General features: G+C 29.8%; 1 protein-coding gene across 4 annotated transcripts in view; it reads left to right on the forward strand.

Annotated features, from left to right (window-relative positions):
• LOC142318751 (BTB/POZ domain-containing protein 2-like) overlaps nucleotides 1–12,596 on the forward strand; it is a 37,217-nt gene extending 24,621 nt beyond the window's left edge. For all 4 annotated transcript variants that reach the window (XM_075355181.1, XM_075355182.1, XM_075355183.1 and 1 more), the window contains 2 exons: nucleotides 3,220–3,472; nucleotides 10,551–12,596. In XM_075355181.1, the coding sequence (XP_075211296.1) occupies nucleotides 3,220–3,472; nucleotides 10,551–11,269 (972 nt within the window). In that variant the 3' untranslated portion in view covers nucleotides 11,270–12,596. The remainder of the gene's footprint in view (nucleotides 1–3,219; nucleotides 3,473–10,550) is intronic.
• Nucleotides 12,597–26,697: the final 14,101 nt, after the last annotated feature.

Raw genomic sequence — 26,697 nt, forward strand, 5'->3', positions numbered from 1 at the left:
ATAATGATTGGTTTTTATGTAAAATTTGTAATTTTGAAGAATTGATTGTCATAATATGTGCTAGCAAATTCAAAGGAAATGTTTAGAAGAAATACAAGGCTCGGCTGATAAATTTTCCACCTATGTGCATATCATGGGAATGAAAAGAGATATTGGAATGAAATAAAAAATGAGTAAAAGTACAGTACCTTATCTACAAAATGCAGTATTTATTTTTCAGTATTATCCCAGTTTACACTGATACACTTTTCCCATGTGACAAGTTTTTGCATTCTATCACTGAAAAATTTTGGCAGTCTTTCTCGGATCCAAGTGGCCACACCTCATCGTCGGTGGTGTAATAATGATTACCTTTGAGATCCCTCTTGAGATGAAAGAAGAAGAAGTGGAAGTCACACGGATCCAAATCCGGTGAGTATGGCTGTTGTGGAATAAGCTCAAACTTCAGCTTGTGGAGAGCCATCAGAGAGTTTGCACGTTACCTATCGTGCACAGATTTTACAGTAACCCAGTTGCTTGATAATATGGCCTACTCGTTCTTTAGATATGCCTAATTAAATAGTGATGCGTTACACTACTTTGAAGCAAATTATTCGCCTCCTTTTAGTGTTTCTTGTCAGTTACAGAAACCGGTCATCTGCTATAAGATGCATCCTCAATTGTCGCTTTACCAGCTTCACATTCGCGAAATTTCAACGCCCACCTATTCACAATTCACAGTACTCCTGTCAAAAGTTTCACTATCATAAATTGCTTTTAAATGATGAAAACTATTCGAAGGATTCACGTTTTCTGCTGTTAAAAATTCAATCACTGCACACTGTTTTAACCGTATTAATGTATTGGCTGTACTCGATTCCATTTTAACTGATACTAAAAACAAACCAGTTAATGGATTTCAATGCATTATCGCAGGTTTGATGAAGGGGATTTTAGCTATCATGTGTTGTCATGCCTAACTCGATAGTAACTTTTGTCTGTCTCCTAGCACACTAGTGAGCAAAATTTATCAGCCAAGCCTTATAAATAAAAATTCTGTTCCAGTTACATTCAACTGAATAAATACATCCAAATTTATCAGCCAGTGTATGGTTGCTCTCAGGAATTTAGAAGATGAGAATTTCTGGAACACCCTCCCAACATCTATGAATTCACACCCTCCGACTTTCCCCTTTGGAAGGAGCATTTTCCAGAAAAATAACTTTTTTAAACAACTAAAATTAAATTATTAAGCAAAGGCTTTTTTTAAAGAAGTTTAACAGTTGAAAATTTGGCCACATTAACTTGTTTATTTCAACTATATCTTATTTTAGAAACTGACCTCATTTAATTAAACCTGTTGAGATAATATCTACCTTGGTGTAGTACCTTGTTTAGGGTAATTATATATTTACCGCTGGTTCAAATAAATAAATGAATATAGACATTTATCACTTCATAATTAGATATGATCCTTTAATATTTGAATGAATAATACAAGATTATGTATAAGTGAATGTAAATGCCTTTAGTGATTCCAAAAATGATACACTGTTAAAGAATATGTATTATATTTTGTACATTGAGTTCAGGAAGATTGATAGAAGAAGGCCAGAAGAAGACTGCCTGAATGTAGTGCGAAACCGACTTATATAGTGTGTATAGAGCTGTTGACTCATTAGGAGCCGAGTGCATCCAAAAGGAGCTGTGTGAACTGTACAAAACCGAATGCAGCCGACAGGAGGAGAGTGTGAACTGATAGAAAGAAAGACCTTTAAATTTTAAGTCCTTCTTAAATAAATTTTAATAAGATGCACTGAGTCTGAACAGTACCTACAACAAAAAATTAAGCAAAATTTTCTAACAAAAAAGATTTACTCTTAGTCTGGCTACAACAATGAAAAAATAATTAGTACAAGAATAGTTATTATACTTGTCAGTTTTTATCTTTTAAATTAGGACCTAAACATCTGAGTGTTCATAAAAGAAAAATATACATTTAATTTGTAATGCATTTGTGTGTATATTTTTCTTTTATGAATGCTAAGATGTTTAGGTTCAGGTGTAAATGCATATTTCTTTGATGATTTTTAATTTTTTATTAAACCAGTGTGATTGCAACAATTTTTATTGTTTGAATGTTAAATATCTAGTAAATTGGTATTGAACTTTTCAGAAATGTCATCCACTGAATTACTTGTAATCAAAATATTCTGGTACATTTGAACAGTAATGTGAACTAGAAAAAACACTGTCTAGCCATAAAATGGTTTTCAAAGTAAATACAGAATTGAATTAGAAATTTAACTTATAATTTTTTATGTCCAAAGTATTGTGTGAACTTAGAAAAAATTTGTTAAATTTAAAGTAAAAAATAAATCAGACAGTGTTCTAAGATTAAATATTAGAAGTCTTTTTAATGTTTGTCAATTGTAATTAATACTACTTAGTAAATCATACTTGATTCACCTCTAGTGATTGTTAGTTCAAGTATTATAACCAACAGATTTTTTTCCTATTGTCTCTGTTCTTTCATATCCATCAATAGACAGCAAGTACATTTTTAATTTTGTCACTTTGTAATTCTTGCTTTTATCATTGATGGTCCATTTCATGTTCTCTAATAAACCTCCTCTATCAGTGATCTACAGCAAAGTGAACTCCATCTTCTGGTTGTTTTTTTCCTGTATTTCACAGATTACACCTACAGTTATTTAGCACTTGTAGTATTTTAACATTACTTATAATATTTGCATTGTTGATTTAATAACTTTATAAAGAGAATTTTGTGGCAGTACAACAGAATTCATGAATGAATGTGAGCCTGAATGGTAAAATGATTTCATGAAATTTTCTCAGACTTTTACTTTTAACTGAATTGTTTATATCTAATTGGCTAGCTGTGAACTACTGCTACCTTATCAAGATTTATTTGGGATAATAATTTCTTTAGATCTGTTAAGTGGATAAAGTACATTTCTTTTATCAAAAGAGATTGAAAAAAGGATTTTCATCTATAGTGTACAATTTTAAGATTTTTGTGTAAGATCAGGTTTTTTTCCAGTGAACTATGACACAATTTCATCCATTTTACTTTAAAATATTTCTTCTTTAAGTTTTTTAATGTGCATGTTGAACTATAATAATTTCTTTTCAGATTCTAATTTAACCAAGTTTTTATTTTAAATAAGTACATTATTTTTATATTCTAATAATATATTCTATTTATTTTGTTGTTAGTACTTGAAAAAACACACACGGGAATTATTGAGGCATCCTAAATTTGTTACGGTTGATGTGTCAATATTGGAAGAACTAGTCGGTCAAGAAGTTCTTGAGGGAGTAAGTGAAGCAGAACTTGTTACAGGAGTTATGCACTGGTCAAAAATTCAATGTTTAAATGCTAATTTACCATCAACATTTGAAAACAGGCGACATTTTATCGGAGACAAAATTCTTGCAAAGCTGCGATTCCTTTCTTTCCCACAATTAAGTAAGTTATTAAGATTGTTTTATAACTTTGTGCTGTTTTAATGTATAAATTATTTTACCAAAATGATTATGATGTTTACTGTATTATCCATTATTTTGGTAAACTGTGTATTGTTTATAGGGTATCACATGGAGTTTAACACGATAGTATTCAAGTAGGTAGTAATTATATTGAATATAACTAAACTTCATTAGTTTCCCTGACTTGACTGGCATGAGATGCTTCTCTTTTTTTTTTAACATCTCTCGTAGTTGGAATGATCTGTTATCTATGTCAGTTCACCTAGAACATGTAAAGTTATGTTTCCTAGAAAAAAAAATAGTTTATAATAGTATGTTAATTTTGATCTGTGATCATGCACATGTTAACTTGCTATATTTTCATCTAATTAATGATTTGACACTAATGTTAATGTGTTTAAACTGTTCAGCAGATAAATACATGGTTACCTTAGAGCTCCATGATGAAGTGATTGGATTGTATTAAGTAGACTGACAATATAGTGGAGTAAAATTGAATAGGTTTTATGGAAACTTATTCTCTTTCATCAATATTAATTTCATAAATTACATTGTACTTCATTATTTTTAAAAATATTTAACTAACTTGTGCTACATACTAACGTTTATAAATTGTTATAACTCAGTTTTTTCATATAATTTTCACCTGATTTTTATCATTTTGTCTTCATTGGCAACTAGAGGGCTACTGCCAGAGAAAACTTTTATTTTTGATTTCATTTATTTATTTATTTTATATTTGTTAACCTATAGTTTAAAAAATCACTCAACAAATTTGTTGTAATTTTTAAATAGTATTGAAATTTTAATGCTATAAATTGGTATATTAGCAGATTAATTTTACTTTTGAAATAAATATTATTAGAAGAGCTTAATTATATTAATTTTATCATTTTTTTTTTTTTAACATAATGTGACTTTTTTACTTCCTTATATGAAGTAAAGGAAGTATTGTGATCGCAAAAAATTTTGGTTTTCAGATTTCAATGGAAATATCATTTTGACCATCCCTGAATCCATTTTGACTAGTTTCTGCATGATGTCTGTTCATATGTAATTATCTCGCATAACTCAAAAATGATCAGCCATAGGATGGATTTAGGACTGTTGTAACATCTAGTTGTGTACCTCCTCTTTTGATTGCAATCGACTGGACCAAAAATGTCCAAAAAAAGCACAAAATCCAAATTTTTTTGACTTATTTTCATTGGTTTCAGAGTTACAGCCAAATAAAATTTTAATTAATGAAATATTTGAATCTTAAAAGGCACATCAGTTCAATTCAGACTTCATCTCCTTTGTTTTAACTTTTTTTTTCATTTAAATATGTAGATTTATTCATTTCAAAAAAATGTTTATATGTAATTTAATAGGCGTACACAAGGAAGTCGTGTGATGTCCACATCAGATTTTTTTATAATTTATAATTATAAGATATTTCTCTCAACTTAAAAAAAGCATAGCATACACACACAACTTAATTTAAAATATTTATCATTTTATTTTTATTTTATTTAATGATTCTAACTAAAGCATGTGCGCATACTGTATTTCATTCATGCGGGTGTGGTGATACTAGTAGCTACTTAAAAAATTATTTGTTTATTTAATTCTACCACTCGCATGACTTACAATGTAGCAGACGACTATGTTGTAACATAGTCACAGCCCACTGGGCTGGTCTAGTGGTTAACTCGTCATCACAAATCAGCTGATTTCAAAGTCAAGAGTTCTAAGGTTCAAATCCTAGTAAAAGCAGTTGCTTTTACTAGGATTTGAATACTAGGTCGTGGATACTGGTGTTCTTTGGTGGTTGGGTTTCAATTAACCACATTTTTCAGGAATGGTTGGTCTGAGACTCTTCAAGACTTCATTTACATTCATACATATCATCCTCATTCATCCTCTGAAATATTACCTTACAGTGTTTCGGAGGCTAAACAGAAAAAGAAAGAAAGAAAGATGACTACAGGAGCTGTATGTCAGTGCTGCACTATCACTCCTTGTGGTGAGAGGGGTACTAATGATGCACTATACACACTTAGCCTCAAGTTTATTTAGAGCATTTTTTGTGGTGGGGGTGTGATTTTTCAAACAATTTTTTTTGGAAATATTATTTTTTAATTGTTAGGAAATGTGCCTAAGAAAAATAAGACCTTAATTAGGTGATATTCTGAGATACTGATGGTAATCTTGCTCTGCAGTCTCACCCGCTTGACCTTTTAAGTTGAAAATTTGATGGCATCAATGCCCCATATATAGAAGTAATCCAGTGACCCAGGTTTGGTCAAAATTGGTTAAGTAGTTCTGGAGATATGTGATGTGAAACACTGAACACACACACATACATGCAAACATTTCCATCCAGTTTTTGTGTTTTATGGGTTCTTTAGGTGTCAAAAGGTAAAGATCAGGTGAAAATTGCTTATGTCCAAAATGGTCTGATTACAATACTTGCCCTTCAAAGCTATAACGCTAGGTGGGAAAGTTATGAATTATTATCCCCCTTCACAGTTAATAGTAGTTCTCGATATGCCCCATTCTCATACAACTCACTACTCCATAAAGATCCGAATTTTAATTCCAAAAAAGGTGGTATGACTGACTAGATGGCTGGCAAAGAACTATATTCCATTTTCTTCGTGTATGCTAATATCACAGTTATATCAATTAATTTATATAAAACTATAAGAAGACAATATCAATTTGAGGAACTTTTATAAACATGGATATTGGGTTCTTAGAATTTGCAATAACATCCTGATTTGAATTTAATCTAGATAATATAATCATTTGTGGAAAGAGTTGCAGATATAATGTAAAAACATGTCTGATGCCAGATATTCAGAAATTAACTGAGAACAACACCAATACAATGAATAAAGATTATTGGAAACCGTACTGTGGAAAAAAGCTAAGTTGATTATTTAATAATTATCTGAATTGTTAATTAGGTAAAGTGATGAAAAATTATCCATATAGATTGTGATAGTCTATACCAATAAAAATAGTGAAATTGTAAAAAAATTTAGTTAGATATTGAATGTGTCATGGATTATTTTATGAACTGGAATTGAAAATAGGTATCAAATACATAGTTGTAATTAATTTACATATTTCTGATGGTTTAGTTAATGGCACCACAGATGTTTTAAAACAAATTGACTTCAGTTCAAATGATAAATCAGTGGAAATCATCTGGTTTAAATTTTTCCGGGAAACAGTTGGCTCTCAAATTAGAATCAAAGTTGCAAAAAGATTTCCAACTCGTATATCAAATGGGTGGACTCCAATTAAATGATATTCTGCTGATATGTCATTGAAAATTGGATATAAAGGACAATTAGTATGTAATCAATTTCCTGTTATTTCTGCTGAGGCAACAACAGTTCACAATAGTCAGGAATCAACGGATGATAAAGTATGTGTCGATTTAAATGGTTGATTTAGTAAGGCAATGCTCTCTAGATTGCTTTGTCGTGTGAGAAAAATAAGCAACTTATACCTTTTGGGAAAAACTCAGAACAAAAGCCATAACATCAAATTTCAATTATGAGCAAGAAATAAATGCATTGAAAACTGAAAAGCACTTATGTTTGCCATATAAATACACATTAAAAGAAGGTAAAATAAAAATAACATATTTAAATATAAATTCACTAAAAACGAAAAGAGAACATGTAAATGCAGATATTTATTAACATAATTCAGATTTATTAATCTTCATTGAGACCCTTAAAGAAAATGTGAAACAATGCAGAGCCTTTATTTTGATCAGATAATTATTGTTCAAAAAGGAAAAGTTTATTTGGGAAAAAAGGCAACAGCTTTGTCAGAGGAATAATATGTTATGCTTAAGAAGAAAGATTTATGTATGGTATTGAAGTAATAAAATGTATGGCAAAATGGCACCAAAAGCCACACTTTGAACTTCTGAAATCTGGAAGCATGTATGTTATAACTGGGTATAAATCACTAGCTTATCCTTTGAGTGATTTCAAAGTTGAATTAGAAAAAGTCATTAGTAACAACATAGCTAATTACAGGCAATATGGTATACTTATTCTTAGTGACTTGAATATTGATTTAAATAATAATAATCCAAGTTTCAAGGAATTCGTATCATCTTTTGGATTATTCAGCAGACTAAACTGTGATCAATCAACTATGTAATTAGGAACACAATTGGATATCATTTTCACAAATCTTTTTGTCATTTGCGAAGTCTATGAAACTTATTTTTAATAAGCCATTTAACCAAGCAATAGCAGTGTATTGCAATAAAAAAAAATGTTCAGCATTCAATGCCACAAACATCATTCTAAAACAATGGAAATGACAATCAACAAACAAATTATGTAACTCAAAATAATTGCGATAAAAAAAAAAAAAAAAAAAAAAAAAAGAGTATGTTTTTCAAAATTATTACTATTTTTTGGAGTAGGGGTGCAATTTAGAAAAAAAAATTTACACAAAAGATTTTTATTTTGTAATTGTTTACAAAATTATTTAAAAAAACAAGTTTAACGGCCTTTGAAAATGTGAAAATCGATATCCCACACCACTAAAGTTACATTTGTAACTTTCAGTGCAAACCCAAAATGGGGGTTTTTAGGGTCCGGCTGATAGGTGGGGGTTAAAGCTCGCATTTTGTGAAGGAAGAATTTTTGGGCAATGGAAATCGCCTCTTGTACTGCCTTCTATAACTCTTCAAAATTAAAATTATTTTTGGGGGTTTGAAATTTAGCAAAATATTTTTTTTGTTTACAAAAGTTGTTTACTTTATTAATATTAAAAAAATTATAAAACCTTTATATCTTGATTTTGCAAAATCAAGAAAATTTCGTTTTTTCCCCTGTGACCCCACCCCCTGACCTTTTGAATTGAAAATTTATAACATCAATGCCCCTACTGTACAAATATTATAGCCATGTTTGGTGAAAATCGGTCAAGTAGTTCTGGAGATATAAGGCGATATAAAGTGATTCTGGAGACATACGTACACACATTTTGTTGTGGAAATTTTTGTGCCATTTTTTACTTTTCTGGGGTCCTTAGGGGTCAGTTTGTTAAGATTTGATGAAAACTGGATATGCCCAATATTGACCGAGCACCATACTTTCCCTTTTATATAGCTATAGGTGCTATGTAGATGGGAAAGTAAAAGGAGACTATTGACTGTCTTGAAGTAAACTGCATTTTACAGTTGCCTAAAAATCTGTGAACCTGTAATAGGTTTTTTGATATAATTTATCATGTGATTGGAGAAGAAAGTGATGCCCATATAATTTCATAAAATTTGTAAAAATAATTTCTTTTTATTAACTTGTGTGCCAGAACCATAATGTTGTACCAGAAGTAATTTCATGAAAATTTCCATTTAATATGTCTCCTATTTTCTGTGATTTGTTATAAATTTCATCATATTACACATTTGAAAGCTTTTAGATGTCATTCACTGTTATAGAATATGTAACACTATTACTTGGCATTCATTACACAAATTTGGTTGGAAAAAACATTTTATTAAACTCTTTTTGTGGTCTTTATAGTGATATTGCATAAAGATATAATTGCATTAAGAAAAGTGTAATAATTTATTCTTCTATATTGATCTAAGTGATACTAATGAAGATCTTTTATGCATTGAAAATTGAATTCCAAAATATTATCCAATTATTATACTTAATGTTAAAAAATATTAGTTAGCTAATTATTTTTCAGTTTGTCAAACATTTTTTTTTTATTTCTTACTTACAAATGTATTCTTCTGGCTAATGTACTCTGAATTATATATATTTAGAAAAGATATTCTAAAATTTAGTTTTATTTACTTCTTTGTATTTCCTTTTTAAGAGTTTTTAACAAAGCTCTTTCTTATTAACTCAACTAAAATCAGCTGGCACTGGTGGAAGTCTAATTAAATGTTGGCACTCAAAAGTATTAAAAAAATTTCTAATGTTTAAAATGCTAAAATGTTAAATGTTTAAAGTGTTAAAATTGCTAAGATTGACCTTAGTTAGTTATTTTTTTATAATTAACTTTTTTATTAATGGATTTTTTCAACCTCCGTATATACGATAGCATTTGTCTTTAATTATTTTTCAAAATTGAATTTACTTTCTTTGTTCTTTTAAAAAAAAAGTGTACAACCTTTGCACTCTATTTGAATCAAATTCCCAGTTGAAAAACGTTTTTATTTATAGGAAGGTTTTCAGATTAATGAAATCTTTATTTTTAAAGGAATTTCTTCTTATAAGTTTTATTCTATTAAGAATATGAAGTTATGCTCATATGAGTGCAAATGTTAAAAAAAGTTGTGTTAATTGTAGCTGTTTAATTATCAAAGTGATCCTATGTTAGTGACACTGTGATATAAAATTACTTCATACACTTAATGTTTTTCTCTGCCAAGTTGAAGAAGTGTATGTAACAGTTTTACTTCACCTTAATTTTAACTTATTGCTTTGTGCTCCCTCTCTTTCTCAGTATTTCTTCTGTCTGTGCCATATGTAAATACCTGAGGTACAACAGCTACCATTACTGAAACAGTAAACTAAAAGTATTAATATTTATCGACATTAATTTTCCCATTACTGTTAAAAAAAAAAAAGAATTACTATTCAAGCTGAAGTTTACCCAAACCTACACTATTAATAGCAATGATTTACTAATGACATGTAAGAGTATGTTTGTAAATATTGTAGTGGTTTTTAAAGAATTTATTCTGGATGAAATTGTTGTCAGTAATTAGACTATAAGAAATGCATGTTTTTTTTTTTTTTTTTTTAAATAGGTTATTAACAAATGGACTTGTGGTTTGTGTTAGGTTGCCCACAGTTGTTAATGGATATGACATTTAATATGTTTAATGTTTGTGTATATATATATATATATATATATATATATATATTGAGTATATGAAGTATTGAGATATTAACATCACTCCAATATCATCTGCTAATTTTTTTCCATATATTTTATAATTGAAAACTTTATGAATTTTATATGTATTTTATGTTTAAAAACAATCCAATAATTTTGCATCTATTTTACAGCATTTGTGAAAGAAGTGGCTTATACAGCACAAAGAGCTGAAGAAGCTATTTTAACTAGAGAAGAAAGTTACTCTGTCTTGTTGAATCTTATAATGCCTGGCATTGAACCACTACCTGATAATCTGTGTAAGGATGCACGACTTCGTTTAGCTGGAAAATTACGTGTTACTCGCAAAGTGTTCAATCCTTTGGGAACCTATCCAACTTATACAACACCTTTCACTGTTGGACAGTATGACAGAATGGTGGTTTTGGCCAATCCTTCACCGATTGCATCTTTTGGAGCAAAGAACTTTTGTTGTGAAATTCTAGTAAATCACCCTATCATATTGCATGGTATACAAGTTCCAACATTTTTTTCACCACAAAAGACTATGTCAATGGATTATGATGAATCTTATGTTATTACAGTTCAACAATCTTACAATAACCGCAATATTGTTACCACGACCTGGAAGGGTAAAGTTAAGTACAATTCAAGTGCGGAATTGCTTCTTAATGATTCTGTAAATATTGAAAAGAATGTTAAATATACTATAATGTTATTTACATCAAATATGTACTATGTTAGTAGAAAACTGACTAATGTTGAAAACCGCCCACCAGTTCAGTTCAATTTTAAAGATGTAGTGTCATATTTTGGTGCTCCAAGTACTGCAAAACTTGGAACAGATTTTGGTTTTGTTTTAGAATTAATATATACTATTAAAGATAAGTAAATGAACTCAGTAAGTATGATATATTACATAAATAGTATTATGAATTCTTTTAAAGTGATTTTACTGATTTTAACAGTTTTGATAAGATAGATTTTATAAAGGTAATTACAGTAAAACCTCACTATTTTCTTGGTGTAATCACATTGTAGTACAGGTAAGAAAAAAGTTAAAGCTTCATGAAATATTTGTTTGATAAAAGAAGTGGTGAATTATTTGTTATTGAACTGAATTAAGAGTGATTATAAAAAGATTGCATCACCTTCCTGATGACAGTAAGTCATGTAAATGTTTAAAAATTTTAAACTGTGAAGAATCCAACAGGTACTACTATAGATAAGTGACGTAAAATTATAAGCATTTTATATATATATATATATATATATATATATATTTTGTTAAACACTGCTCCAGCTTTTGTTTTTGATTAAATTAAATTGGTTAATATACAGTATTATTGATAGCAGCTTAGTTTTTTGTTATTATGAAGTTTATGTAGAAAGTCGTTCCTATACTAATGAACATGATGAAGTTGAATTTCATTACAAGTACTGTACTATGTATATTGCTAGTAATATTAATCTTAAGAAATGTTGTACTTTCATTATAGCATAATTAAAAAGTACATTTAAAAATTGAAATCTCTTTTAAAAAATAATTAAGTTCCATTTCTAATCATAGCTCATAACCTAATAAATTATGATTGATGTAAAAGTCTCCTCTTGTAAGATTTTTTTTAATTTTTATCAATCGTTTCATTCATTTCTTCATTACAGTGTGACAGTGCTTTCAAAGTTGTCCTAAAAATGATCTACATACATTATAATTTATTATGTAATTGAGATTACACATTTATTTTGATAGATTGATAAATGTGGGAGTTCTATCTTCTCTTTCCCCTAATCCCTGAAAAAATTACGAACTCCTTTTAGATTGACCTGCCTAACAAGCGAATAAAATGCATATTCTTATCTTCATAGCCTTCTAACCCTTCCTGTATCCTTTGCTTCTTATTAATTAATTCAGAAATTGAGGATATCTTTAAACAATTTGTAGAAAAATATTTTACCAATTTAATAAGAAGACAAAGCCTTTTGTGATAATCTTTGCTGTGAAAGGAAAAATGGAATTATAACTTTTGCCAGTTTCTCAGTTCAATGTGTATATTTTCTATGAAATTAATTCCACGTAGAAAAAAAGAAAGGTTGAAAGAAGTAAATTTCTTAAAATTTTCTCAGAATAGTGTAAAACAATAATTTTAAAATGAAAATAAATGCTTGAAAACTAATAATGATTTTCCTTGGGCATTTTTAAACCAACTAATATTCAATAAACCATTAATTGAATGAGCAAAATAGCATTCAATTTTAAAATCAGTTGTTCTTCATTAAAGTGTAGAATGCAATAAAGCTGATTCTTGCTTATTAATAAAGTGATTATTATTGCTTATTAAACTTAGTTGTTTGCTAGTTAATTTTTAGTCTAGAAAAACATTTTAACTATTTCAGCCTTATATTCTTGAAAATGAATTGATTTTTTTCATATATAATACGAATATTGCTCTTTTTTTAGTAATATTTCCTTTACTTCAAAAATAACTTTTTTGTTGGTTGTAAATAAATAAATTAGTTATAATTGTATGGAGAATGATAAATAATATATATGCTTATAAGTTGTTTATGAACAGTGATATAAATAAAAAATGAAGTTTACTGTATGCGATAGCTTGACTTATAATGCTTCATATACAATGCAGTATTAATATTTTTATTTCAATTGAATTTATTCAGCAACTCAACATTTCATCAGTGAAGTTTTACTGTATACCTAACATTAAGTCTTAATTTGTAATATAAAAATAAATAATAATAATAATTTATTTATTTAAAATAAATGTTGACCGATAGGAAAATTTTTGTTTCCTTTTCATTTTTTTTCATAATTCAATAATTAAAAGAGACTTGGTGTAAAATGTGTGTTAAATTGTGAGCTGTTAAGTTGTATCGATTGTCCATATTACGCATCTGTGCTTCAAATCATTTGTAATGTTATTCAGTGTCATTAAGTTGTGCTGTAATGTTTAGAGTTCTTGAATATAAATAGAAGGTACTTCTCTATCATGGTTTCAATTTTATTTATTTATTATTTTTTGAAATTTGATTAGTGGCTACCTTGACTTTTGACTTCGACTTTTCAAAAGAAGCTTTTTTATAAGTAAGTGACTTGAAGAAAGATAGGTTGAACAACTAATTAAAAACTTGTTTTTATCGCTTATTTTAATGAAATGTATTTTCTAAAGTTAACAATTTTATATTTTTTATCAGTACATTTTTAACAAGGTGGTTCCTTAAGTGAATTTCTTTCGCTTGTGGTGATACTTTTTCAATAACTATCAGACAAACCATGTTATGTTTTTTTAAATGTATCTCTTTAAATTGTATTGTTTTTTTGTAGCTTTTTAGAATGATTATTGTTTTGTTACTAAATAAAAATTACATATTTTACTATTGATTCTAAAATATTTTATTGATAAATTAATATATATGTTTATACAACTGGCCAAAGTTTGTCCTTGATTTTGAGGTATTCTTTAATACATGATAATTTTAACAAATACTGAAAGTATTTTTATTAATCAAAAGAGAGAATTAGAGTGAAGCTGATGACTGGGTTTTGATCACGGCTTTTGTTAGTTGGAAGACATTAAATAATTTCATCTTGCAATTAAAATTCAAATATTACTGGAAGTTCAACCTGGAAAATATCAGTTTAACAATCAACTGGCATTATTAGTGTTAGATTGAGATTAAGGTGATGAATATTGAGATCCCACAAAAAGATAGAAGAGTAGCCCAACCCTTGCGGTAAATGACAAGAAAAAGTGATGAATGGCTGGGACAAATATGATTTGGCAGTATGACCAAGGATGCAGGTACAATCTTGAGTGAAGCTGCTGGAGTGATGGGTGGTTTGTAACTACTAATCTCCTTGTTCAGGGAGGGAGGAGATGTGCAGGGGCATCTCTTGTCTGTAGGTGACAGGAGAGGTAGGATCAGTTGACAAAGGGCAGATGGACTCACAGACTGATCCTGGACTCCAGAGACGAGTTGGCCTGCAAACACCAGGAATGTAAATTGATTCTCTTTTCATATAGTTGAATCCTTTGAAATGGTACAGAGCAAACTAACTTGAATGGATGTTATCTTCAATTATATCAGTCGTCACAACTAAATTATCTTCAATGTGAACAGTTGATGAACATATATATATTATAAAATACTATTATAATAGAATAAGTATGTGTACTTTTTACATATTTTAAATTTTAATTATTAAAAAACTCTTTAACACTTTAACAGCTTTAATTTATTCTTTGTAGACAGATGTGTTTTATTGTAGTGCTGAGATTTTCAGCCCTGTATTGTGTTAATAGGCTTTGGTTTAAAGTAATTGTAATGAGTGGTAATTAAGTTAGGTGTAAATTTTTGTAACAGATATACATTAAGTTGCAGTTCAGTTAAATGTTTTGGACTTCTTAATCAGTGACTCACTTACAAGTCTTTATCAAGAGATATTTTTTTATGCTTGGAAATATGGTATGTTTACCAATTCAGCTGTGTTCAAAGACTAATGGTTGCACATTTCCTTTATCTGGCAGGTTCTGAGTTTGAATCTGTCAGCTGTGGTATTTTTTACATGCTACAAAATTCATCTCTTATTCAAAACAAAAAAGGTAAAGTAACTGTAGTTGCCACAATTTGTTATAAGCCTGTGGTTGCTAGAATAAGTAATTTCCAGGTGGAGCAATCACTGGCAACTATTAAACTTGAGGGTCTGTCATTAATGTTTCTCTTTGTCGAGGAATAATTTGAGGACAAGTGTTTACCATAAATTTTACTGCTATACTTAAGATTGTGTTTTTTTTTCTTTTTAGTCTTCAGTCATTTGACTGATTTGATGCAGCTCTCAAAGATCCCCTATTTAGTGAAATAAACAACTAATTGTTTATTTCGGTATACCTCCTACACCCCTAACAATTTGTTTTACATACTCCAAACGTTGCCTGCCTGCACAATTTTTCCCATCTACCTGTCCATCCAATATTAAAGCGATGATTCCAGAATGCCTTAATATGTAGCCTATAAGTCTGTTTCTTCTTTTAGCTATATCTTTCCAAATGCTTTTTTCTTCATCAATTTGCTACAACACCTCTTTGTTTGTCACTTTATCCACCCATCTGATTTTTAACATTCTCTTATAGCACCTTATTTCAAAAGCTTCTAATCTTTTCTTCTCAGGTGCTCTGATCGTCCAAGTTTCACTTCCATATAAAGCTACACTCCAAACATATACTTTTAAAAATGTTTTCCTGATGTTTAAATTAATTTTTGATGTAAACAAATTATATTTCTGACTGAACACTCATTTTGCCTGTGCTATTCAGCATTTTATATCGCTCCTGCTTCATCCATCTTTTCTAATTCTACTTCCCAAATAACAAAATTCTTCTACCTCCATAATCTTTTCTCTTCATATTTTTATATTCAATGGTTCATCTACATTATTTCTACTACATTTCATTACTTTCATTTTGCTCTTGTTTATTTCATGCGGTAGGACTTCATCCTTGACGTTCATTGTTTCTTCTAAATCTTTTTTACTCTCAGCTATAATTACTATATCATCAGCAAATCGTAACATCTTCATCTTTTCACCTTATACTGTTACTCCGAATCTAAATTGTTCATTAACATCATTAACTGCTAGTTCTATGTAAAGATTAAAAAGTAACGGGGATAGGGAACATCATTGTCAGACTCCCTTTTATTATGGCTTCTTTCTTATATTCTTCAATTATTAATGTTGCTGTTTGGTTCCTTTAAATGTTAGCAATTGTTCTTCTATCTCTGTACTTGAACCCTAATTTTTTTTAAATGCTGAAAATTCCAGTCTATGTTATCGAATGCCTTTTCTAGGTCTATAAATGCCAAGTACGAGGCATGTTTTTATAGTAAGTACTATTTTGAAATTAAAAGAAAACAAGTACACTATTCTTAACAATTTTATTTTTATTTGAAAACCTGTACTTTAATCTACTTTTCTACATAATTGCCATCAATATTAAGGAACTTGTCATATTGTGGAACCAACTTTTGAACACAATCGTCATAGGAGTCTGCCGCCTGACTTAATAACCACTGCAACACGGTCACAATTTCATAGACAACCCTTCTTGAAATTTGAGGAAACTCTTCAGGTAGTGAAGAAATCATAAAGCATCTGTTCCCTCTCATTTTTTTGTCAGCTTTCTGCACTAAATCTTTGGTAATGACAAAGGTTAATTTTTCTGTTTCATTCTGTTCCTCATCATGAACATTCTGATCATCTTTAAAAGCTTAACCCATTTTCATACCATTCCATTACTTATGTTTTCTCCATACAGTTCACTGATCTGATGATGAATTTCAGCCACTTTCACATCTTTAGCACTAAGAAAACTAATCAAACTATGTATTTCACAGTCGATGGGATTCTTAATAAGCAGAGGCATTTTAAATACCCACAAATGTAAACACAGTCAGGAATATTTCCATAATTGTGTCTATGGCTTGCCAACGGATGCAAATACACAGTGCGTATCTGTGAAATGCCGACCGTAGCGTAGCATAGCAGTGGTGGAATTTCAAAACGGTACTTACTTTAAAAATATGCCTCACACATTTGTTTATTTTTCTTTAATCTTTCTTCTATTATTAATCTGATTGCTAAAATTGCTTCCCTTGCCCCTATACTTTTCCTGAAACCAAATTGATCTTCTAACACTTCTTCCACTCTTCTCTCAATTCCTTTGTACAGAATTCTAGGTAAGACTTTTGATGCGTGAGTAGTTAAGCTAATTGTTCTATATTCTTCACATTTATCTTCTCCTGATTTCTTTGATATCATGACTTTAACACTCTTTTTGAAGTCTGATGGAACTTACTCTTTTTCGTAAATATTACACACCAGTTTGTATAATCTATATCGCTTCCTTGCTTGCACTGTGCAGTAATTCCATCTATTCCAGGAGCCTTTCTGCCATTCAGATGTTTTTAATGCTCACTTAAATTCAAATCTCAGTATTGTTTCTCCCTTTTTATCCTCTTCGACTTTCTCTTCTTCCTTTATAACACCAGTTTCTAATTCATTTCTTCCATATAGCTCTTCAATATATTCCACCCACCTATCAACCTTTCCTTTTGTATTATAAATTGGTGTACCATCTTTGTTTAACACATTATTAGATTTTAATTTATGTACCCCAAAATTTTCCTTAACTTTCCTATATGCTCCGTCTATTTTACCAATGATCATTTTTCTTTCCACTTCTCAACACTTTTCTTTAATCCACTCTTCTTTCACTAGTTTGCACTTCCTATTTATATTATTTCTTAATTGTCAATAATTACTCTTACTTTCATCATCACTAGCATTCTTATATTTTCTCATTCATTTATCAGCTGCAGTATATTCTCTGATATCCAAGGTTTTCTATCTCTTCTCTTTGTTACGCCTAAGTTTGCTTGCTTCTGCTGATTAAAGAATTTCCTTTTTAACATTCTCCCATTCTTTTCACTTCTCTTCTCACTTCTCTTTGTTCCGCCTAAGTTTGCTTGCTTCTGCTGATTTAAGAATTTCCTTTTTAACATTCTCCCATTCTTCTTCTATATTTTCCACCTTATTTTTTTTTCTTTACCTCCTCTTCCTCAATCTTCTCTAAATTCCACTGATTCATCCAACACCTTTTCTTCAGGTTTTAAAACTCCCAATCTACATTTTGTTTTGCTGTGAAAGCAAACTTTGCTGTAAAATCACTAAATTATGGTCGCTATCAATATCTGCTCTAGGATAAGTTTTGCAGTCAACGAGTTGACTTCTAAATCTTTGCTTAACCATGAGCTCAGTCAGGGTTTGATAGGTTGTTGACATTTTATAATGTTTATATAATTGTGGTTTATTGATTTAAAATGTTCAAATTACAGCCTGGAAAATTAATAATAATAACAATGGTGATAATACAATAATAATAATAATAATAAGTGACAATAATAAAACAGTTAATGATAAAAATTATTAATACAGTAATTATAACCACAATAATAGTCAGGATAATAGTGGTAAATGATAATTACATGACATCAAACAAAACATAATCAAAAGAGTAAGCATGACATAAAAACAAACAAAAATACATAATGTAATCAACAAAGGTAACAATCAAAATTAGTATACATCAAATAGTGATACTAATGTCAATAGTAAGTAATAGATACAGATTACACATAAGACAGAGTTCACAATAAATAATCGTTCGGAGTTTATTCCAGGTATATAAACAGAAAACTATATTCAGACCCATTAACAAAAGAAACGCTAGTTTAACCACTAGTCTTACATTAACAAATAGTCTTAAAAAGTTCACTTGCAAATCCCTTTTGTCTTCTGTCTTAACAATTTATGAATGAAGTCTATTGCATTATTTATTTCACTTATACACTTATAGTTCTGTAACTCACTGATAGTACTTTCTTGGTTACTGAATTACTCATAGCATCACCTTAATCATATCAAACTGGATACTCTCCTCGCCGGACTGATGTCTTGCACTCACACCTGTGACTTTCCACACTGGACCGTTGTCGTCTGTTTTGTTAGACTGGTTTGCAGAATTCTCTGCTGAATTCACACAACTCGCAGCATCTCCTTACAGGACCGACATCGTAATGCCTCGCAGACTGGTTCATAGATTTCCGCTGTACTGATTTTTAGCTGGTCTTACTAGGCTATTTATACTGTTAGCCTCTTTACCTGTAGGATCAGATCCAAGTCGAACCATGAGAAGAGTCAAAATCCCAATGAGAAGACCAAAAATTAGTCTCTTCTCACTGTACAACAGGTGTACATTATGTGTTAGTCAGCAGTATAATAAAAGACAATTGTAAAACAGACCTATTCTTTACAAAAAGGGTTCTCCTTTTTGTTCCTTTCTGGAGTCCCCCAATCAGTAAATTAATTTTTACTTTCATAATAATTTCTAGGAATCTGTTATTCAGCCCCGCTATACCGGTCTTGTTACAGTATAATCTACCTGATACCTTTGATATCACCTGGCTTTTTCCATGGATGTATTCTACTATGATTTTTAAATTGCTTGTTGGCAGTTACTACATTATACATGGCGCAAAACTATAAGTTGGTCCCCACTTTCATTCCTTTAGCCCAGCCCGTATTCACCCACAGTATTTCCTTCCTCGCCTTTTCCAATGCTTGCATTCCAATGTCCAACTATTATTAAATTTTCATCCGCTTTTACGTGTTTAATTTCTTTGCCAATTTTTTCATATAGACTAATGAATACCTCATCATCATCATGGGCACTTGTATAGGTGTTAACAATCATTGTTGGCTTAGGTTTTGATTCTGTCAAATCAAACCCTATGGCTATGCATTGTGAAATACTCTACTGTCTTTCCTATCTTCTTGTTCATTATGAAACCTACTCCTTTGAAGCTGAATTAATTCTAAAATCACCTGACCAAAAGTCGTTTTCCTCTTCTCACCGAACCTCGCCAATTGCTACTACATTTAACTTACATCTACATTTAACTTATATCCATTACCCTTTTTAAATTTTCTAACCTGCCAACTTTTTTAGACTTCTATCATTTCACTATCCGACTCGTAGAAAGTTATTTCTTAATTTTCTTCCTTTGTAGTAGTCCTTAGTTGGAATATTTTACCAAGAAAGGCGCCTCCATTTTTGTTACATGAAAATGCAGAGAGCTACATTTTCTTCGAAAAAAAAAACTGCTGTAGTTTTCCATTGCTTTCAGCTGCACAGTACTCGGAAGATTGAGTGATGTTGATATGGCCGTTTAAGTCCTCCTGCCCTTAACAACTACTCAAAGAGCTGCTGCCCTGTTTCAGGAATCACTCCTAGTCTGTCTCTCAGCAGATACCTCTCCAATATGGTTGCACCTTCAGTCCAGCTACTCTGTATCACTGAGCACTCAAGCCCCTCACCATCAGCAAGACCTCATGATTCATAGAGGAAGATTGTGTAAAAACTACTTAATTTCTTTATTTTTAGTTACTCTTTGTAATAACTTTTAAAGAGTGAACATTGTGTCAAAATGTACAAAACCGGTTATGAAGTAGCTTTTTTAACACTGCATAGACCAGAGCCATCATTTTGATGCTTTTGCTAATATAATATTTCCATTCCTTCATCCAATGTTCTTAAAATATAAGATATCATGACTTAATTATTTTTTGACATAAATGTATTACAACAGTTTCATTTGCTAAATAAGTATTAACAAAACCATGAAAGTTACATCATTGAAAAAAGAAATTATCATTCTTTACCATAAACATTTAGTAGGATCTCATAAAACTAGACTGGTTGTCTGTCATGATCTCATGAATTTATTGTGAGATGGAGTAGTGTGAATGTGGAAGGAAATGTAATGTCTATCTGGTAGATTTGCTGCTCAAAAAATTCTTTGAGAGACAGCTGGAAAATCTTTTAGTGATAGTAAGTAGTAAAGGAAAGAAGTAGTAGTATTTGTCTGCTGATTCTTGATAAATGATACTATGGTCTTCCAGAAAGTAAGAATTGTTTGCATATTGAATGTGTTCAGCTTCACTTACAATAATGGATCAAGGCCAGCTGGTCTCAGTTTCTCTGCTAGTGCTGTATGAAATTTTATAGCTTTACTGTGACATGGATTGATTTTGCTTATGTTTATAATTGAGAAAAAAAAATTGAAAATCTCGCTGTAAGGTAACAATCTGTTTTTGAATGCCCAAGGTATTCGTCATGTAGAAATTTGTATTGTTTTTTTTTTAAATAAAAAATTTTCTCATTTTATATACACTCATTTTATTTGTACTGTAATTAGCCTATAAATTATATTAATATATAAATAACATTAATGTATATACAAAGAGTTTACTTATTTGAGATCAGCAGAGGGCTGTAATATGAAGTAGAAATCAGACCAACTCTGTGCTAATATGCATGTGAAAGTATGTATGATAATTTTTTTAAATATTTCCAGGAATATAAAGATATAAAGCTTGCACGTGGCAGTTACTTTCATTACCCCTCTGTTAATGAAATATTGGAAAGCTTATGTTAAATTCAGTATGGTACTAGATTATAATTTTATTCTCTTTTTGTTTTTATTACATCTGGTTTTATAGTGAGAGTCTTTGAGTATTTTATTTTTATGTTAAATCTGTACTTTAATTAATACGTATCTAGTATAGTAATGTGTATAAAAAATATCTAAATTAATGTGTAAAAAAATATATAGAGGTTGTATGCTAAGAAATGTATTTTTAATGAGTCATTATTGTGAGCAGAATAAATTATAACATTTTCTTCAGATCTTTGACTTTTAAATACATTATTAACTTATTCACTTTAAATAAATCAGTCATGTGGTTTGTGCATGTGTATTTTGTATATTCCATATTTTTTGTATTTAATTCATTCACTGTTATGGGCAGGCACATATGTGTGCCATGTAGCTTCACAATGATTTAATTCTTTTCATATAACATATCTTATTTGCTCAGAACAAAACAGTAAACTTTCTTCTACAGGTGTCCATAAAAGAAGGTTTGCGGTTAAATTACCACTCATACCGGCCTCCGTGTTATGAGTGGTAATGCCTCAAGCCTCTAGTCTTTCATCCAGAGGTTCTGACTTCGAATCCTGGTCAGGCATGGCATTTTTCATACGCTACATTTCATATCTCATGCACAAGCTTCAAGCTTATGTGGCGATACCATCAAGAAAAAAAAAGAAAAAATTACTTTATTACATTTAGAATTATAAATGTATGTTTTATAAACATGAAAGTACAAAATCTAATTTTTTTTACCATTTAATGTCATTCAATACGAGCAGCATTTACAGTCCTGCAGATGTCAAACCAATAATCCACCTCATTCCACACTCTGACAAACATGTCTCAAGGAATTGCTTCCACAAGTACTGTTATTTATTAGTGCAGGTGTTTGATTAACTGGGTTTTCTCTTGATATACAATCTCTTTTATACAGCACCAAAAGAAGAAATCCATTGGTGTCAAATCAGGATTTTGCAGTGGCCAAGCAATGGGAACTTCCCTACCTAACCAACCTTCTAGGAATCGTGTTGAGTGCAGTCCACATAACTTCTGTGTGATGCAAAGACCATCCATAAGAGACCAAGTCCGTAATACTATGGAAAATACGCATGGAAAAAGTAAAATAGCCAAAAAATGTAATTGTGTATGATACCGCACCAGATATTTATTTTCAGACAGTGGCAGACAAATGCCACCAGTTTATGTGGATTTTCTAAGCCCATACTTGACAATTATGGTGATTCAACTCCATGAATAACAATTATTACCACATCACTTAGGAAAATGTGCTACAAGTAGTTTTCATCTGCAGAAACAAAGTTTAACATGGTTGTTACAAATTAAACTTATTATGGCTTATAGTTAGGTTACTTGCGAACAACAGTTTAGAAGTGTTATGTGACAACTAACATTATGAACTGAACATTTTGGATTTCTTTGGAAAAACAGTTGAATTCTTTCTGTGTTTTTGGCACTTGTTTTAAGTCTACTGATGATAGTCCTTTCAAAATGCTTTTGGTTTCAAAACTGTTCACACCGTTTACATATGCTTTTGTCACTCAGAAAATTTCTACGATAGAAGTTTATATGACAGTCACCGATTTTGTTTCTGCAAACCAATACATGCTACTTTCTCTTGTGGTGATGCCATGGTATTGAAGCCTGTACTCATAAACCTTGGTCTGTCCAACAGTCTTAACGCTGCTGCTATCTGACGGAGAACGTGTGAACTAAAACTTAATTGTTTCTAAGATTATGCAGAAATCATTGTTAAATGCTGCAAAATAAAATTGCATTTGTTTTTGAAATCCCAGGATTCTTTTTTGGGCACCCAGTAATAATTGCAGTAAACTAGCAACAGATTTTAATTTATTGTACAATTGAAATTGTGTGTTGGATCTTTGTATTGTAATGACTTTTTATTTCCCGGAAATGTATGAAAAACATTAAGATCCTAAATAAAAAATTTAATTTGAAAAAATAAATTTATTGTATTCAAAAAATGTATTTTTATTTGTGTGTAATAAACTTAATTGAAATATTATTTTTGTTATTATTATTATTAGTATTATTATTATTATTATTATTATTATTATTATGCCAATTGGTATGTTAGATTACTTTCTTAGATGAGATGTATAAAGTGTAAAAGAATAATAAAAAAAATGTAAAAAAAGAAAGAGAGATTTTCATCTTTTTATAAGGTAAATAAAGATGTGATAAAAAGTAATTTTTCTTTGTCTGGTAATAAATGTTGAGTAGTTTTTGAAAGAGTGCAATTGATCATGAAATGGATGTAAGAGACGTGGCAAAAAGAAGTATGAATACAAAAAATCAAAATCATTCCATGTCAGTATGTAAACATAAAATGCTACCTGTTAAGACAGCGCTTAAGAATCACTGCTCAACTAATAATTTCATACATTAATTTGGTATTAGCTGATTTAAAGTAACTATATAGCTTTTCAGTAATATGCTGCAGTCAACCACCTACCATCCTCTTTGGCAAAAATGGTTTTCTGTGATGTTTTTACTTTAATATCATTATGCTTTACCTTCATCAGTTCTATATTCAATCTGTTAGAAATTAATCTCTTAATATGGGGAAAGGTAAACATTAATATTATAAAATACATTTATTGATATAATGTTGCAATAATATTTTATTAAGTATAATAAAACTTCAACGACTTAAAAAGTAGCAGCTATACTCAAAGAAAATTTATGAAAAAATGTTATTATTAATTACTCATGTCTATTATTAATATTGTATTAGTTGCTTAAGAATTAAAGACTAAATAAAGTAACATTCAGGTTATAATAATGATGACCAAATACTCAGAATCTTTGACAGAAAAATAATTATTTTTATTCCTGGTACTGAAATGAGTGTTAATTGATGAATAATTGCCACCTTGGTCTATTACCTCAGTTGGGTTTATATTATTCTAAATTATTGTTCGCTATTTCTTTTACATAAATAAAAAGCCTTACTTATCATATAAATCATAATCTTGATCTTGTAATTCATACATTTATAACAAACACAATGAGTGTTCAAAGAATGGACAGAGACTGGTTTATTCTAGTGCAGAGCACTTTTATAGCATGGATGGAACTGAGTGAGCCATATGGAGCTGAGTAATTCATCAGGAGCTGTGTGAGTTATATGGAGCTGAGTGAACCATCAGAAGCAAAAAAAAAAATCATATGATTTTTTTTAACAATGTAAATGAAATTATAAATGTTTATGAGAATGTTAACAATCATATCATAAGAATATAAATCAAATGAAATTATAATAACATAGAATGAAAATGATTACATCAATTAAAAATATTATTTAAATCAATCACTTGAGATTGGTAACAGACATAATTCATGCAGACCTCTGCCTGCCATGACGAATCATAATTAAACAGAGTGATAAGAATTTGTTTGAAATAGTGGTATATATATCACTATAACCGATGTTGCTTTGTTCTTCATTTGAATGTTTTGATTGTGGCCTTAAATGTTGATAAGGATTACATTTATTATTGCTATCAATATTATTATCGTTAGTATTTTTAATACTATTTTGATAATCAGGATTCTGTTGTCCTTGTGAATAAGGTAATGTCTAAATTTATATTAATGTTGAGATTCGTTTTTGGTACATGCAATTTCCTGTGCTGTGAATTGAAGGTTTTTGTTAGCATTTGTAGATTTTTTGTAAACTCAGATCGTTGTTTTTTTAGGGGTTATAAAAGTCTTCCCCTTTCAGATACCATATATGTTTATGCTTCAATTGAGGAATATTTTCTTGAGATAGCTTACACGATCTATTTTGATAAATAATGTCACCTTGTTGCGACTGATACTTATGATCATCATTGATATTTGAATGATCTATTTTATTTTTTATTATTGTAAAATTGTTTGATCGATACTCTAGGTTGTGGTTTCTCAGTAACAAAATGTCTTTTGATGTTGGACCTTTGTTGTCTCATCTGGATTTGTTGATGCCCAGAATAGCATGAATCATGTTTTTTAACTTTTCTTTGATTATTTTTTCTTCATTACATTACCAACACATGATATGTGTGATTGAGCTATTCCAAATTTTCTCTGTGACTGATTCTTAGATAAACAATAAGTATTAATTTCAGACTTATTACTTTCTAATTTAGAATCATTAATTTTGTCCATATGGATGAGTATATTGTGTTTCTTAGCAAAAATCTTACATCAATTTTTTGAATAATATTAATTTATGGGATGTCCTTTCTGCAGGCAATTAGAACAATTATTATCTCTCAAAAAGGCCTTACAATCATCAATGGACAAATTTCAAAATTCTTTACACTGGTATAAATAATGATTTGAGTTAAAGAACAAAATTGATTAAAGTTAAATTTTGAATAAAAACTGACATTATTTCTTTTATATTGTTTGTTATGATCTAAAGTAAAGCGTTTATTAAAAGATTTGATTGGATTGTTATAACGCTGTCCTTTGGTTTCGTTTCCTGTTTTCACTTGAATGTTTGAAGTGACTAAGTTAATGTTTTCGAGAAGTTGTCGTCTCGTGTTGAGAAATTCTATAAAACCTTTAAAGGTGGGAAACCTTTGATTTGACAATTTCTCGTTTCACATTCTTAAAGTGTTATAATCTAATTTAGATGTTAGAAATTGGACTACAATAAATTCATATGTATTACGAGGAAGTTGCATTACTTTAAGTACATGTGAGAATATTTTGTTAATAAAATTAGAAAAGTATCTACAGATTCTCTTTATATGGAATCTGACCTTATGATGCAATCAGCATTATGAGAAGCAATTAAATGTTTATTATCATATTGAATCTCTAGTAAATCTAAAGCAATTCCGTAATTATCATTTGTTATTGACAAATTTTTAATAATGGCTAACGCTTCTTTTAAAGAAGCATGCAAATAATGTAGTTTTTGTAAATTTGTTAAATCAGTATTATGTATTTAGTCAATAAATGTATTATAAAAATGCTGCCACTCTAAAAAATACCTCTAAATAGAGATATATAATTGTGTTGTTTAAATGTTGTATTTGAACCAACTTCTTGATTAGATGATTTTTGATTAGTATTAGTATTATTTATTAACTGTAGTAATTTTCACTCTGTAGTACACAAGTCTTCCTTGACTTGTTCACGATCCAATGATGAAACATCATCATCAAAACCCATTTCAGCTTTTGATTGAAAGATGTAATATTTGCCTTGTAAATC

The sequence above is a fragment of the Lycorma delicatula genome, chromosome 2, assembly GCF_047948215.1.
Source record: "Lycorma delicatula isolate Av1 chromosome 2, ASM4794821v1, whole genome shotgun sequence".
Taxonomy (NCBI): Eukaryota; Metazoa; Arthropoda; class Insecta; order Hemiptera; family Fulgoridae; genus Lycorma; species Lycorma delicatula.